General features: G+C 36.0%; 3 protein-coding genes across 6 annotated transcripts in view; 2 read left to right on the top strand and 1 right to left on the bottom strand.

Moving 5' to 3' along the window:
• LOC113763170 (serine/threonine-protein kinase TOR) overlaps positions 1 to 777 on the top strand; it is a 32,636-nt gene extending 31,859 nt beyond the window's left edge. The window contains exon 57 of the mRNA XM_027306905.1: positions 447 to 777. Within this exon, the coding sequence (XP_027162706.1) occupies positions 447 to 465 (19 nt within the window). The 3' untranslated portion in view covers positions 466 to 777. The remainder of the gene's footprint in view (positions 1 to 446) is intronic.
• A 290-nt stretch (positions 778 to 1,067) lies between these two features.
• On the bottom strand, positions 1,068 to 8,592 carry LOC113763793 (inositol-tetrakisphosphate 1-kinase 3-like). 4 transcript variants are annotated; one of them, XM_027307731.1, is made up of 10 exons: positions 7,862 to 8,590; positions 6,426 to 6,507; positions 5,808 to 5,840; positions 4,346 to 4,466; positions 4,040 to 4,174; positions 3,183 to 3,302; positions 2,911 to 3,087; positions 2,401 to 2,456; positions 2,229 to 2,313; positions 1,068 to 1,460 (listed from the first exon to the last, which is right to left on the bottom strand). In XM_027307731.1, exons 1-10 carry the CDS (start codon positions 8,056 to 8,058, stop codon positions 1,369 to 1,371), a joined length of 1,098 nt encoding a protein of 365 aa, XP_027163532.1. In that variant the 5' UTR covers positions 8,059 to 8,590; the 3' UTR covers positions 1,068 to 1,368. The 4 variants fall into 4 exon arrangements, with proteins under 4 accessions (XP_027163532.1, XP_027163533.1, XP_027163536.1 ...); XM_027307732.1 differs by having other exon boundaries at positions 4,040 to 4,132; positions 7,862 to 8,589; XM_027307735.1 differs by lacking the exon at positions 7,862 to 8,590 and adding an exon at positions 7,060 to 7,130.
• A 3,899-nt stretch (positions 8,593 to 12,491) lies between these two features.
• On the top strand, positions 12,492 to 16,120 carry LOC113762125 (pyruvate kinase isozyme A, chloroplastic-like). Its single transcript, XM_027305413.1, has 7 exons — positions 12,492 to 13,386; positions 13,511 to 13,598; positions 13,685 to 13,875; positions 14,111 to 14,229; positions 14,574 to 14,817; positions 15,020 to 15,254; positions 15,542 to 16,120. The coding sequence occupies exons 1-7, from the start codon at positions 12,835 to 12,837 to the stop codon at positions 15,868 to 15,870; spliced, it is 1,758 nt and encodes a 585-aa protein (XP_027161214.1). The 5' UTR covers positions 12,492 to 12,834; the 3' UTR covers positions 15,871 to 16,120.
• The last annotated feature ends 532 nt before the right edge of the window (positions 16,121 to 16,652 follow it).

Here is a 16,652-nt window from a genome sequence, read left to right as displayed (position 1 = left end):
AATTGCATCTTACAAACAGCTGGCTCTTGCTATTTTCTTTCCGTGACAAAAGTTCCACCCTTTAAGACAAGTAAATAAAGCAAGAAATGCCATCGGTAGCTTGACCTTTGGACATCGCTATGGTTAGGCTAGTCATTAGCTTTTTGTTACTTGCTAGTTGCTTGCTATAGATAATTTATAACTAAATTCAATATTAACCTGGGATCCTTTTCATAAAAAATATGCATCTTGAGTTTAAATTGAAGCAACCACTGGGGTTAGTCTAGTGGCTAGAGAAGGGCTTTTAGAGCTCCCCCCATTGCAAGTTCAAGGTGTGAATCTTGAGTCTAATAGTTGGCAGTGAAAAGGATGTGGGGAGGGATGGGAGAAATTAATAAGTGAATGCATGTTATCTAGGATTTATGCGATATCACTTTTCTAACGAGAGCTCTTTTCGACTCTTTCAGGTGGTGTCCCTTCTGGTAAATTGAAGATCACTTGTGACAGACTGTATATAGTTTTGTATATAGCCCAAGCTTTTGCAGAACTGGCCAACTTCTCCTTTCTTTGATGATTGTAGCAATTCTTGTATATAGAGCGCTACATGTAATAAGAGTTAAACTGAACATTGTATATAACGTCCGGTACATTGAAGGTAAGGTAAGTAGCCAAAATGTTGTAGGACGGAGGAAGAGGTCATGTTCTAATTTCATTTTTTTTTATTTGGCCAACTTTATGTAAAGAAGTTTCATGTATCAATATATATGAGCGGTGACAGAGCCGGCGTCTCTTCCATCCTTCCAATTGCATGGAGTGGTTTTAAATATAGACTCTTTTATCTCTCACATGCACTTAGAATAAGATTTTTCTTGACGCTACCCAAAAACAGCTATTTGATCGGAGAAAACTTCATGGTGAATACCATTTCTGAATCTCATTCATATCGTAAACTGAACACGTTTACGATCCACGTTCAGGTTAAATATGTAAAAACTCTTGCTACGGCAAGGTGCTAGGTCATCATCAGAATTAAAACCATTCATAACGTCCCTCATAGTAAGTATCCAATCAGTTGGGGTTCCAGTAGATTGCTCTAGAAAATCTACCTCCATTTATTGACTCCATAGAAAAGGGTGGCATAACGACGAATTGCAAAAGAGGTCATCCGGAAAAGGTAACTCAATATTTACAGCAAAATATTCATTATTTGGATAAGTCAGAGAATGTACAACCACCTATTTCCTGGTTTAAAAAAATGACAGATCCATTAAAAAAGGACACGACGTGCCTGTCATTCGTGGATGGAGACGGTGAAACAACTTGTGGAGATGACTTTAGCCACCAGTAACTTGAAGAGTTAGCACCCTCAAGGATATATATGTTTAACGTCTATGCTACAAGTACCTTCTCGTATTTGCTTTGCTCAAGGCTGAGAAGAAATTCGGTAAATATATGCTCATAATCAGGCATCTTACCATATCCTGCACGAGTTATCAAATGCTTGTTTAGCAACCATAATCATATATTTTGTGTACAAAGTAAATTCAAGACAAAATATGATCGGCCATTAGGACCAAATTATATTTATCTATGAAAATTCTTAAATCCATGAAAATACTGATCCAGTCCATGTCACCACATGGCCATCGACAGAACTACGCCATCATGTAAAAGAACATACACATGGTCAAAGTCTACTAAGAGAATAAGCGGGTAAAAGGAAGAAACTAACACCAGAACACACATCCAGGAGGACTGCAAAGCGGAATTTAATCTTTAGCTTTCAGCTTCCAATTAAGTTGAAGGAACTAGATTAATGAGCAGTAGTTCTTACACTAGAATATCAAAACATATTGACTCCCAAAATTCATAAATAGTATTTATTACAAGTAAATAAAAAGCAAAGAACAAAAACATTTTTGTAAGCAGGAAAGTTTATGAAGATGCAGATACCTGAGCAAATTAATCGAGGATGCTGGAATAGAATGGCAATATGAACCAAAGGCAAGCAAGATGCAGCCATGCATTATTGATATTTTAATAGTTTTCCAAAAAGGTATTATTTACCAACATACAACTGGAACCATAAGACAATGCATACTTGGATTTCAATCAGGTAAACTAACTGCACATGTGATTCCCAACCCCCCCCCCCCTTCTCAACCAGGGGGAAAAATACACCCGCCCCGGGGGGGGGGGGGGGTGGGAATTCATGAACAAGGCAAAGGAACAAAATTTTCTTGACTTACCGGGGAAGTAGTTGATATCGATTATGTAATACAGATCTCTTGTCCCATACTCCCGTATTATGTCTATATTGAACAGCTGGAGACCCTGGATGACAGATGGATCAGGCACATGGCACAACAAAGAAGTACAGGCAAGAATAACATACCAAAACAAAAGAGTAAAGAAACTTACCAATCGAAGGCGAAGCTCTCTTGCAAGCATCTCGAGCAAAGGACTCGGAGGGAGTTCTTCACAGAACAATTAGTTAATGTTAACAAAATAATGTATGGCAAAAATCATGCCTGGCCAAAAAGTCAACCTTTAAACATGCACCACTCTTTTAGCTGGCTTAAAGCAAAATATCACTTGACATAGACAATGAAAGATCTTCACTCATGCAGTGAAAAGTGCTGCAAACCTAGCCAGAAAGAAGAATGCACTGAAGTTTTGGCATATGGAATGATTCTTCTAGTTATTGAGTTTTTGTTCAATTGGTTATTCCTCATAGATGACCAGTTCAATAATATCTGTATGGAAACGTTTGATATAACCAAGAGATCTCAAGCCATATGTGCTTTTAAGCCCAAATGTCGCTTGAACATAACAAGGAGATCTCATGCCACATGTTTTTAAGCCCCATAATGCGAACTCATCAATATTAAAAGTCAACATTTATGATAACTACAAGACCTCGCGACTCACCGGCAACCTTCGGGTCCAGATCAGCGCCATCTGCAGAAGCTGAAGCACATGAAACTCTTGGAAAAGGGAATACACCAGCAATTTTTGACAGTTCACGTTTACACACATCAGGTAGAGAGAAGCGCCTGACAACTTTTATGAATTCTCCAATAATATACACTTTAAAGAGAACACCGCCTACAATAGATCAAAAAATTCTTGAATGTACAGATAAATTAATGATAGCATCAGTATAATAACTATTAGGTTTATGCCCCTAGAAACATGAATACCATGATTAACAAACTCCTGTAATACCAAAGGCGGCTCGAGTTTAGCAAGAGAAACTTTGTCATATGCAAGAAAAAGTTCATGGGACTTTGCACTTCCATCCACTACCAAAGGTTTTGCAACTGAAACAAGTAAAGTAAAGTTGACAAAGCTTTAGTCAAACTTAGATAAAAATAGAATTATTTATAACAAAAGCACCTTTCTTTGTGGAAAGATTACTTTGAAACAGCTACCATAAGTGCCATGTGTAGGAAGTTATCACGGAAAACATTAAAAGAAGTGTTGAAAGATTACAAATCAACTCAAGACTGCAAGCATGGTTCTTAGTAACTACTACTCCACCTATCTCATTATTATTAACCACATTTTTTTTCTTCTTGTAACAAAAATTGTCCACTATTACTCCTCAAAGATCATGTATCACCACATAGGATAATATTCCTCTCTCTGAAAATGCATTAGTCTCAAGCACTTCCAATTTTATATTTTGATAAAAGAGATGCAATACTCTCATACCAAGAGCCATCTCAAAGTGGCAAAAAAAAGGGGATTCAGGGAGTATTTCAAAGAAATAGGTCATAGTATAGGTGCCAGTTCCCAAGTTGACAAAAAATTCTCATTGCCCATGTGAATGTGTCATCACTAATATCCTATTATAACACTCAAACCTGTTCATATTATCCTAATTTTTAATGTGTTTCGAAGAAACTAAGAGCTAGAGAGCAACTTGATCGTTCAAGAAAAAAGCTAGAATCTTCCAGCTCACCATCCGTGAGCAAGAGAGAAACATGGCACCCAAATAATAACAACCCTCCAAAAAGCAAAGCGAGAAAAGAAAAACAAAACACTGAAACTTTACCTAAGGGAAGTTTAAGACCTTCTTTCGTAACCTCATGCGGAATAGATGATGGATCTGTTGTGAAAACCAACTGCCTTGGAACAGTGACTCTGCCTATAAGCAATTTAACGGCCCAAAACCCAATTACACTGTTACCTTGAAGTAATTGAATGCCAAATACACATCAGTGATGTCTAGAAATCATGAAAGCATGACCACACCTGTGCATATATGCATATGTATACATGTCCGTGCAATGTCCTACATACAGAGAGACAGCCAAGGACAAAAGGAAAAAGTACATGCAAATCAGCAATTTACAAGTACCATAATAATCAGGTAAGTTTAGATCAGCAACATCCTCCAGCATGGACTGACGATTGTTTACATGTTCTATAGCATCAGGAGGATCTAAGACAGTAACATTTGGATTCTTTTGCCCATAATCCTACAAAAGAAAGAAAATGGTTATAAGAATGAAATGCCCAGTTAAAAAGGCAAAAGGGGATACATAAGAATGAAATGCCCAGCTAAAAGAGACGACTAGATAGGTTAAGCATTACTAATTACTATGAGAAGCCTATTTTTCAAAAGAACCGATTGTCCCCCTCGAATGTTACCCGGCAGAAAACTCCTAGCAGTTTGTTGAACAGCCAATTTATTTCTCACTGGTGCCTAATTTCAGTAGTGTAAATTGAGAAGCAATGGAAAACAAGCATTTTAGTCAAATGGGTTATTTGTCAGGTGTAAACACTGTGGTATGTTCTTCCTCATCCCCCATCCAGGCAAGAAACCATGGCCAACAGAATATTTGGAAAACAGATACATAAACATACATACACATTTGGTATACACACACACATAAAGAGAGAGAGAGAGAGAGATTAACTATTACATACTTTATGTCTTCATTCACACAGGCAGAGATAAATATAAGCTATTAAAAATTTAAAATAAATTCGGATGTTGCACAGAATATGCAGAGGTGATCCAGATCAGCTATACCATTTCTATTGTTCAGCTAATATCTTTGGGTTTTTTAACTTCTTGTTGGGTACTCTTTTATTATTATTCACATGCATGTTAAGATCAATTTAAACAAGTAGATTTCCATTCTTCTTTTGTCCTTTTTCTTTTATTCATCTAATTACCTCTGATAAGAAATTTATTTGCATACTTCTACATTTCCCACAAGTATTGAGAAATTGAAATGCAGCAAAGATACAGAAGTGTGCAGAGGTTAAGCATCATGGGAGATGCATGCACAAAAGACGACCTCTGAAACACACAACACTTGCAATCAAAACATAGAACAGATACCTAACTACATAGTTTGATTCCAGAAAATAAGTTGAAACAAACCAGAACCATAAAACGAAACTCAAAGTTCAATTTGAGACTATACCTAGGTAAGTAAAACAACCATAAAACATGAATGAAGACAGGAAGCGCCCTATCTTAGACCCACAACCATGTTCATGAATACCAAACAAGCTATCTAGTTCTCAAAGAGTAAACCTCGCTTGAAGTCCAATGTCAAGCTATTGATCATGATTCATAACATATAGAGCAGAGGTTCAGCAAATTATGTAAGGAAAAAAAAAGGTTTGAAGCTCTGATGATAAGTATTGCTCAACCAGAACAATCTGTCACATCCAGATTCTGCATGATTAATGAGAATCGTATTCAGAAACTAGTGTGAGTACATAGAGCAACACACAATTTGATGGAGCTTATTGCAAAAGATATGTGATCAATAAAGACGATCTTATAGTTTAAGAGCACAAACCTCAATCATCTGGCTCCATTCCTTTCCTGCCAACTAGAAATAGAAACAAATTCATTAGGATCATAGCGGACAAATACAATCCGCCAACCGATGAAAGATGAAAACTTGATTGCTTTATAATACAAGGGAAAAGAAAAGTTAATCCATTTCCCTTGCCTACTTAGTGTCAATTTATATTTTGGTCCCTGTAATTTAATATAGAGCCCATTCACAACCTAATACAGCAGCACATAATGCAACTGACTATTGCTTATAGGTATCTGAATTGACATACCACACACATTTTGCAACTATCGTAATTTTCCAATGAAAAAATTGACATTCCATGCCAATATTCAACACCAAAAGAAATTCATGACAACAATATAAATTTGTTGGAGCAATGGGGCATGAGTACCTTCAAATAATAAACATAAAGTATAACATTTAGAACTAGATAAAATACAAATTTTAATAATAAATCTGCAATATATCCACAAAAATAACAGAGGAGGTTAAAAATACTATGTTGAGATTAAACAGTATAGGCTCAGGATTCAGGAAAAGGATCAGCGACGCAACAAAATGAGACTCATGAACGTGCAGAATGAAGGTTTCAGAAAGCAACATTGCACTGACCTTGTGCAGAACAACATCAAATGGACCTTGATCCGATAATGGCTGCTTGACATCAACAGCAATAAACAAAATTCCTTTACTTCTGCACCGTAAGAACAAAAAGCATATAAGCTTGAGCTAAGTAAAAATTCTCTTCTTATACAACGCCTATGAGAGCCAACGAATGACAGCAAACTTTCATACACAGACAGGAAGTATGACAAACAGGACCAAATAAGAATATGCCAGTGAAGAAAGGACATATGCATGAATAAACATGTTAATCATTCTGTGCATCTCAATATATATTTGACTTCAGAACAACAAAGGAATAAAGAGTCAAGCCAGAGAAAGGAAAGAGAAACATTTTATTAGAAAACAAAAGACATTTTACTGAACAAATTAACTGTCCATCTTTATTTGAAATTACTAAAGAGATTACATGTCAAACTAATTACAAATTACTTTACATTCATGTTAGCATGAAAAACCAAACGCAAAACAGAGATCAACACGTTAATATCCTTAAACATCACTCTGATAAAAATATTCTATTTCTGAAATTCTAAAACGAGGAAGGCTAGTAACTAAATTAATATCCAGTAAAAAGAGCAAAAGGAAAAAGGGAAAAAATGCACAGGGACATGGTGCTAACGAATTCCCAGATAAGGCAGTGGGGACAAGCATTGACGCAATGACCGTCACAAGCAATGAGGACGTATGAAGTATTGACTTAGAACAAACCATCATTAAAACAAATTCCATTGTCAAAGCATATATCAAGGAATATTCCCCAGAAAACAACTAGAAGAACAGACAAAAGATTCCCGATACCACATTTAACAGGAAAGGTCAAACAAAAAAAAATTCCTATACAGGCCCATGCGCAATAATTTTACCACCTTTGACACGGACCCCAATTACTGCAATTTGCTGATCCAAATTAATTAAAAAAAAAAAGTAGTTGATGCGACTCAGGCGAGCAAAACAACTCTTTTCTCTAATTCAATCACTCAAGAGAAAAAGGCAAAACTAGTCAATATTTTACTTTCTCCCGTGATAATTGATAAAATAATGAATATTAGAGCCAAAAAATAACAATAGAAACTACATTTAATGAAAACTAAAAATCTGCAATCTAAAAGCCAAATTGTTTTACTTAAGATTTTAAGCAAAAACTTGAAGCACGATAATCTATAAAATTTATGAAAAGAGATAATCATTTATCTGATACAAATTGTGCAACTGAAAATTCGAACAAGCACGAGCCCATGATGCCTAATTAAAGATACTTATCTAAGTAAGTACTACAAGAACTCGAAATGCCGGAAAAAGAAATTACAGAGGCTGAGCTACCAATTCTTGTGAAGAAGGAAACAAAAGATCAAACTAGTGCAATATACACAAAACGATTAAATGCATTTAATCGAAAATAATGAACGGGAAGGATTCTATACCGAGCTAATGCAAGAAGCTTGGGCTGTAAGAAGCTCTGCCTCTTCTTAGACGTGAGAGCGTAGCCGACGACGAGTCTCGTAGGCGGCGCTGTCGGCGTCGGAGACCTAATTAAACCTAGTTCGTTCTCTTTCCTTTCTCCGTCGCCGTCGTCGTCATCGTCAACGTTTGCAATTGAAATCTCTCCGTTCAACCTCATTAATATCACCCAATCAAAACGGAAAAAAAAAAAAGGAAGAGAAAACAAAAAGGATTTCAATTCCAAAATTTCACCTAAACTAAAAGCCGCCGCCTATAATAGTTGCCCCGCCTCGATTAGAAAAGGAAAAGTCTGATGTATCGGCGTCGAATTTGGCCGTTCTTCTCGATGAAATCTGCTTGTATATATACTACTAGGATATCTTCGGCACACAAGAGTTTAAACAGAGAATCTCGGTGGAATTAATATTATTGTTAAATTAGTAGTATATTAACCCAAAATCTGGAATTGTTTTCATGCATTAATCTTTTGCTTGGCAGCTGAGGAGCGAATAAAAAGGCCAAGAGGGATAGGATTAGCATATGTAAACAAAGACGAGAGAAAAGGAGGGAAGATGCTAATCTCCCATGTTCCGCTGCTCACTCCTACTAATACATCGCGCGTCTGCCTGTTAAGTACTTCCTACTGCTACTAATTTACTAAAACTAAAAGAGAGAGAGGATACATTCCGAAGCTCCCAGTGCCAGTGGAGCATCTCTTTTCCTTTACACTTTTGCCCTTCATCTTTCCATTGCCTTTTTATCTTCCTTTCCCAAGTTTTCTTTCCCTTGAGCTATCATGATGCTTGAGCGTGGGTAGGCCGTTGACATTGCCAGGCATTCGAGCTCAATTTGACACGTGAAAATTGTAACTTTTCGATTAAGACTGGACAATATTTATTGCTCGTGTGTCTCTGGATAGTAGATTATTTTAAAAATTATTTTTGGAAAACATAATATAATAAATTTTATGCATTTTTCCTGAATATTCATTCTATATAATTTTTAATCACTTTTTAATCTCACGTACACACTGCATTCTGAAAAAAAGTAATATAGTTATTTTTTTTTCCAGAAAAGTGCAATTCAAACAGGCTTCTTATTGGATGTCCAAAGATTGTTTTATCGGATGTCTTCAATTACATAAAGACACGAAGTTTATGATACTTTAAACAATGTAAATAAGGCACCGCGTCGTTTGAAGGAAAGGATATCAGTGCAAACGAAAGTAAGGGAGAGTCAAGGAGAACAGTTGTCATCCATCTCGTTTGGATTAAATATGGAAAGATAATACAGAAAATAACTGATTTTTTTATTTGGAATGAAAAATGAAAAGAAAGGAAAGGAAAAGATTCAAGTGTTAATTTATTAAAAAAAGATAGGAAAAATTTAAATTATTTCAGTTAATTTACTAGTTTCATTTTCCTACGTTTCTCGACCACTTTTGGACGGAAATCATAACCTAACAAAATAACTAGACCTTTCCCTCCTTGTCCTTTCCTTTCCCTTCTCAAAAATCAATCCAAACAACAAAAGGTAAATCTCTCTAATCTCTCTCCTTTCCTTTCCCTCCCATTCCCTCAATCCATATGGTGCTTTAGAGTCTGTTTTGATTGCAACATTCCTGGAGTTTTTTTTAAAAGTATATATTGTACTATGTGAGGTAAAAAAAAAAAATGTTAAAATTTTTTTCTCAAAAATTCACTATCCAAATGGAACCTTTTTAAAAAATTTTGTAACATGATGTATTTGAGATAATTAAACATTTGAAAAATGTGTTTGTGATGCGAGTAAATAATTGACTATTCAGACAAATCTTGCAATACGTTTTTAATAAATATATGACCTAATGATTTGCAACATACTAGGTATAGAAATCAAACTTGAACATCACGGTATGAGTTACGGATAATGCTGCTAGTTTATGTAAAATGAGTTACTGCCATTTTTATATTTGTAATGCTGGAGCGGGTAATGTTTTGATTTTTCTTAAACTTCATTCCAAAATCAACAAAAAAAAAAATCTCATCGAAAAAGAATATTACGTCAATATTTATAAGTTATGAGTCGTAATTGCACGCAATCAAAAGAAAATATATATATTTTGTCACGTAAGCAATTAATATTAAGAAATACCGATTATCCTTTTGGATATTTATAATTCATTACCTTCTGGCAAGGCCGAATTGCGACATTTGTCAACTGAGCCATCCCGCAGATGTTCCTGAATGTAACTGGGAAGCACCCTATGAAATTTGAAATCAACTACTCCTAACTTGCACTGTTGCAAGACTAGATTATTCGCCTCCTTATATTTTGTTAAATTTGATAATTATTTTGGACGGATAGAAAATTATTAAATAGAATTCTTTTTAACCCTCACACCCTTTGAATCTCTAATTATTAGGTATAGGATTGACAGCGTGAAGATCAAGTAAGCTACCTCGCAAGGAACTCGTGAAGCACTTAAAAAACCATTAAGCAGATTTCATTTGACGTACCACTTAAAACGTCCAAAAGAGCACGTTTTATGAATGGAATGGCCTTCCAATTTCTGTGGACGGCCCGGAGCCCAATAAGTGAAAACATCCCGTAAACAAACTATATTTTCATCTTTGGTAAATGTCATCAAGCGGAAATTAACAAGCACAGATTGCTTTGGAATGCATTTGAAAGCTTCGCATCATTAAAAGTTGTATAATTGGTCATAATGACTTGAAAATTTAATAATTCATGGCGTTTCATGATTTTGGAAGCTTATTATTGTATAGTGGAGGAACTTTATCCCCGTACCCTCAATTTGATCAGCGTCTAGAGTAGCACTACGTGAGATGCAGGGCAAATATTAAACTTGATATTGATGACTATTCTGTTAGTATGTTGATAACAATAAATAAAAACTTGATTTTCAGTACTCTTCCTTTTTCAAGAGCTTTGATGCTTGAGCAATTCTACAAAGTAAAGCGACTAATCAGGCATTAAACCACTGGTGGAGGAGACCATAGATGTTCTTCCTTAGTGGTCCAGCATGGATTTTGGATTTCTCTATAAAATACATTGAAGGTAGGTGACACTAAAAAAACGAGGCGGAGGATAGATCCAAGTCTTAAACTGATAAAATGGTTAGGAGTCCTTTGAATGCTACAAGGAGGCGTATGGTGAATTCGCTGGTTAATGGGATCCAAGGTCCCAAACGTGCCTAGCGTGTTTGGATAGGCATTATTTGTGATTTTTTTTTTTTTTGATTGGATTATAAACATATTTTTTAATTATGTCTTTTTATCTTTTTAGTTACCTCTTTATCTCTCTCTCACACACACACACACACACACATATATATATATACTCCATTCATCTCAATTATTTTGTCATGTTTCGAGAATCCAATATTTTAAAGAGAGTCATTTGATTGTAATATTTTTGTTTCTCCTTTTAATCTTACCCCCATAAATTTAGAGTTTAAATTTGAACGGTAGCATGTACATGATTAAAAAGGGGGAACTACATTGAAAGGAAAGACTTAAAAGTGCTTTAGTTTTTTCAACATGATAAACATTTTGAAACATTTCAAAATTGAAAGTATGATACTTTCAATGGGGTAGGGGGAGTATATTTTTTTGTAAGTGAGAGGTCTTAAATTCGAGATCTCTGATTTATGAACCCTCCCGCCATACCACCCAACCAACTCTATTCTCATATCTCACAATACATTATATAACAAAAAGTGTTACAGTGAACGTGTTTGCGTTTGGATAGAAGTTTATTAGAAATATTATTTAAAATAATTACTATAACATTTTTCATAATGTGATGTATGTGACATAAAAAAATTACTGAAAATATAAAAAGGCATGTTAGAAAATGTACTTATAATGCAAGCAAATAATAGCAATCCAAATTCTCAAAATATTATTCTAAGTAATCTCCTATACAAGGTGTTACAGTCATTTCCTTTCAACATGGCAGCTTCTTAAAGAAGAACTATTATGTCTAAACGGTCTCATGCCCAAAACCTTAAATAAATAGGAATTCTGCTTGGAGTACCTAAATTTTGCAACCACCAAAAAAAGTCGTTATTGAAAAGTTTTGAGACCATCCGACTTTTTTTTTTTATTTAACAAATGTGTATGAGTATATGTTAATATGCTTAAACGCACATATAAAATCATATGAATGCATATCATTTGGATTGGCCTTTTTTTCAAAAATAAGTTTTTCAAATACAATGCTACAGTAATATACAATATTTCAAAAAAAATTTATCATATACATTGTTATAGTAAAATTTTTTAAAAATGCCCCTAAAAATAACTAATCCAAACGGATAATTTTTTGATATTCAATTTATATATTTTTACTATTTAATTTTATTTTTGTAAAATATCAACTACCTGGCACGGTTAGACAGACCCTTTTTCATCTCTCCTTTTAAAGTTCAAGAAGCATTAGAGCAGAGACGTGCTAACGGTAAAAGGTTGTTGGTCGTTAAATTTGGAGTGGTACCATACGAAAAGGTTGTTGGCCGTGGAGTGCTACCATACAATAGTCCTAATAGGACCACAATTTTTAAATGTGCTTGAACTTCAAATCGTCAATACTTGCTACCAGCACGAGCAGCCATAATGGTCAGGACTTGGGACGGCACTGATTAACTGCTCATAGTTTTGAACCCTTCTTCCGTCTGCAGAATAGTCTAATAATGCACTAAACCCTACTTACTGTTGTTGCTGCTGACTTAGTAAACCGCAAAACCTTGTCCAACATTATATACAATTCTTAAAAAGAGTCTTGAGGCTTGACGGTGATTTCAACTATAGTCCCCCTTAAGTATCATCAATTAGTGTAATAGGAAGAAACTCTGCTTACTTAAATTGATTATTGTTCGTCTTCATCCCTCTGAAACTTGTTTGATCTCTTGACCCGGACAAATTCAAGATCACAATTCCAAGAAAGGAAAATGGCACTCGCCGGGGAATACGCTGCCATGTGCAATCAGACGTTGATCATGACAAAACCGGGTGTTACACTGAAGAAGACTGTTTCTGGTGCTCCGGTTCCTAGTAAAAGAGTTTGCTTTAGTGCCTTGAAGTTGAAGAATTATCACAAGGCTAGACTTGGAGTAAAAGCAGTGACTCAAATAGAAGTAGGATCGACTACAACTACTGAGGGTTCAAGGGATTTGAAGGGATTGGAAGGGACTTTGGAGCTTGATTTGGTTTCAGAAGGGGAGTTAAGGAAGAAAGGATTCATGGGGTTGAGGAAGACCAAACTCGTTTGCACAATAGGTCCCGCTTGTTGCTCTCTGGAGGAATTGGAGAGGTTGGCATTGGAAGGGATGAACGTGGCACGGCTAAATATGTGCCATAATACAAGGGAGTGGCACTTGGACGTTATAAGGAAGATTAAGAAGTTGAATGATAAAGGCTATTGTGTAGCCGTGATGATTGATACCGAAGGAAGCCAGATAAATGTGGTTGATCATGGAGCTCCTTCTTCAGTCAAAGCAGAGGTAATATAGCAAATCTTGTCATAATAATAAATGATGTGCAGTTGCTAAGAGTAATTTAACGAAAATACCAGAATATATTATGAGATTTTGCAAGTTTCATGGTAATCTCATCTTTAATTGCTAGGACGGATCCATCTGGCACTTCACTGCTGAAAAGTTCGATGGTTCTCGTCCATTGACCGTTCAAGCGAGCCGTGAAGGATTTTCTGAAGGTTAGCCAGACTACCTTGCACTTTCATGCTACGTGGATGAAAGTAGGAAAAAGATTTTTCAGGTCATTTTTAAGTTTTTGTTTCAGGTATTGAAATAGGTGATGAAGTTGTTATTGATGGAGGAATGGCAACTTTCGAGGTTGTTGAAAAGATTGGGAATGATTTGCGATGTAAGTGCACAGATTCTGGTCTACTGCTGCCTCGAGCTAAATTGAGCTTTTGGAGGGATGGGAAGCTTGTACGGGGGAATTACGAACTTCCAACTTTATCTGCAAAGGTCAATTCCCCATTTCTGTTTACCATGTCGTATCTGGTTTTTATTATTATTATTTTGTGTTGGAACTTTTCGCTTGCTATTGCCGTCTCATCCTATGTTCTCTTCGTTCAAGATATTCTGTCCCTGTCCTGCTACTACTTCTATGTTAAATTCGTTAAAGTATCCTTTTTTCTTGAAAAGGAAAATGCAGTTATTATTTCTGATCTTATCTGTAATTCGAAGTTTATAATTTCAGGATTGGTCAGACATTGAGTTTGGAGTTTCGGAAGGTGTTGATTTCATTGCTGTATCATTTGTCAAGGATGCTGAAGCTATCAGGCATCTGAAGAGCCACCTTTCCACCAAGTCTGCCAAGTGAGAGAATTTCTGAAGAAGGAAATTTGGAATCTTATAGGGCAAAAGGTTTTTTAGTCTTTAAAACATGCTTAAACCACGAGGATCATCTCATTTTATTAGCAACTGATCTGCATGTCGTCTTTGCTAGAAATTGTGGTACTTGATCCAACTGAAATGTCTCTTCATAACTTTAAGCTAAGGCCCGAAAATTTTATCAGTTTCGTTAAAATTGTCACCGTAGGTGTATATTGTTTAAAGAAGCAAAGCATTTCCTTTTTTAAGGTGTAAAAACCTTGCTATGTAGGTACAATAATGCTCGTCTTCCTGGAGTTTGAAAATGTGTTGTTCTGTCTTAATTACAGATTAGCTAAAGTCTTGGCAAAGATAGAATGTGTGGAATCTCTCCAGAAGTTGCAAGAAATTGTTGAAGCTTCCGATGGAGTCATGATAGCAAGAGGGGACCTTGGAGTTGAGATTCCTCTTGAACAGATTCCGTCAATGCAGGAAAAGATAATTGAAGTCTGCCGGCATCTCAACAAGCCTGCTATCGTAGCGTCTCAACTCCTGGAGTCAATGATTCAGTATCCTACTCCAACAAGAGCTGAGGTACCATAATCTGTTGAAGTTTAAGAAAACCATGAAGCATTATTTAGATGATAAATATGTACGAATTCCTTCTCTTATGCAGTTGATCTTGGAGGACGTTCTTTACTTCATTTTGTGTGTTCTTAAGTGATGTTTTGAAATGGGAAAGTTGAAGATTCAGTTGCATGCTAAAGCATTGATTGATAATGTCACCATGTCGTAGGTTGCTGATGTTTCTGAAGCAGTTAGGCAGTATGCTGATGCAGTGATGCTATCCGGTGAGTCTGCTGTTGGCTCCTATGGGCAGAAGGCTCTCTCTGTCTTGCGTACAACTAGCAGTCGAATGGAATCATGGGGCCGCGAGGAGAGCATGCAAGCTAATCTGAACCAATCAAAGCTCAGATTATCTTTGTCAGACCGAATTGCTGAGCAGATCTGCAATTGTGCAGCAGAAATGGGTATTTCATTCTCTCTCTCTCTCTCTCAAAATTAATTCATTGATCAACCTAAAATTCTTAGGTTTATAATCATCATATGATCCTCTTTAACTCTGACACTCCCCAAGCATTTTGATGGATGACGTTGAGGAAAATCTATATTGGCTTGTGAAACCAGTTCGAGGGCAGCACTTACTAAATAAAGTTTCAAAAACCATGAGTTTCATTTCTGCATTCTTCCTTAAGGAACCTTAAAAAAAGGATTTTTTTTTTTTTAAAAAGAATGTTCTCTTTAATTATTTCTGCAGCAAACAACCTGGGTTTGGATGCCATCTTTGTTTATACAAGGCATGGAGAAATGGCAAGTCTCCTGTCTGGAAACAGGCCAAATCCTCCCATATTTGCATTTACAAGTGACAGGGGCGCCAGGATGGCTCTGAGTTTGCAGTGGGGAGTTACTCCCCTTCTGATTGATCTATCAGATGACATGGAAGCTAACACTGAAAAAACCATCAGCCTAATAAAAACCAAAGGGCTGATGAAGGAGGGAGATACAGTTTTGGTTATTTCAGATATCATTCCATCATGTGCAACACAAACATTGTTTCAATCAATCCAGGTGAAAACTGTTGCCTAGAGAACATTTTCCTCTATACAACAGTCTTAAGATTGTGGGAAAAGGCGTGGCCAGTTGCCACATTTATGAAAGGATTCGATGGCCTGCATGGATTCGAAGTTGCTATTTCGCTGTGATAAAGCAATCAAGAATCCACATTCATTTCTACGAATGTCTTGTCTTTATTATTATGAGTTAGAATTTTCTCGTTTTAATTATGTACACTTAAAAAATTGTTTGAATCGATTATGGATATTCTCGACTTCTCGTATACGGAGGGTTAAGGTATGATTCTGCATTATCGCGTGCTTCACGAGGCCAGCAGCGTACAAAGAGAAAATCGAGGACCACTATTATTTTTGTTTCCCGGGTAGAATCTAAAATCAAACGCTGCAGCATGAAACCAATGGAGAGGGCTTTTTGTCCCGATTGAAAGTGTTAATTGCCGTTTGGGTTGCTATTTTTTTTAAAAATTTTTGTTAAAAAAAATATATTTTAACAATTTAATATATATGAAATAAAAAATAATTAAAAAATACGGTCGCAAAAATATAAAAATTTATTATTAAAAAATTACATTCCAAATAAGGTTCTTGGCCATACCCTGAAAGCGTTAGCTTCCAATCATTCAAAGTTTTCCCTTCTGTGCCAAAAGATTATGGAAATATTCAGGGTCAAGGCAGGGAAATAATCTGCAAACAAATTGCTGTTCAAATTCATGGAATTGTTTTTGCACACCCCCCCCCCCCGGGGGGCCCTTTTTTTTTGGGTACCTAGGGGAAGGAAAAAAACGTTTAAAAGTG

The sequence above is a fragment of the Coffea eugenioides genome, chromosome 2 (genome assembly GCF_003713205.1).
Source record: "Coffea eugenioides isolate CCC68of chromosome 2, Ceug_1.0, whole genome shotgun sequence".
In the NCBI taxonomy this organism is placed as follows: Eukaryota; Viridiplantae; Streptophyta; class Magnoliopsida; order Gentianales; family Rubiaceae; genus Coffea; species Coffea eugenioides.
Note: the sequence above shows the minus strand (reverse complement) of the source record. Positions and strands in the feature narration are given on the sequence as shown.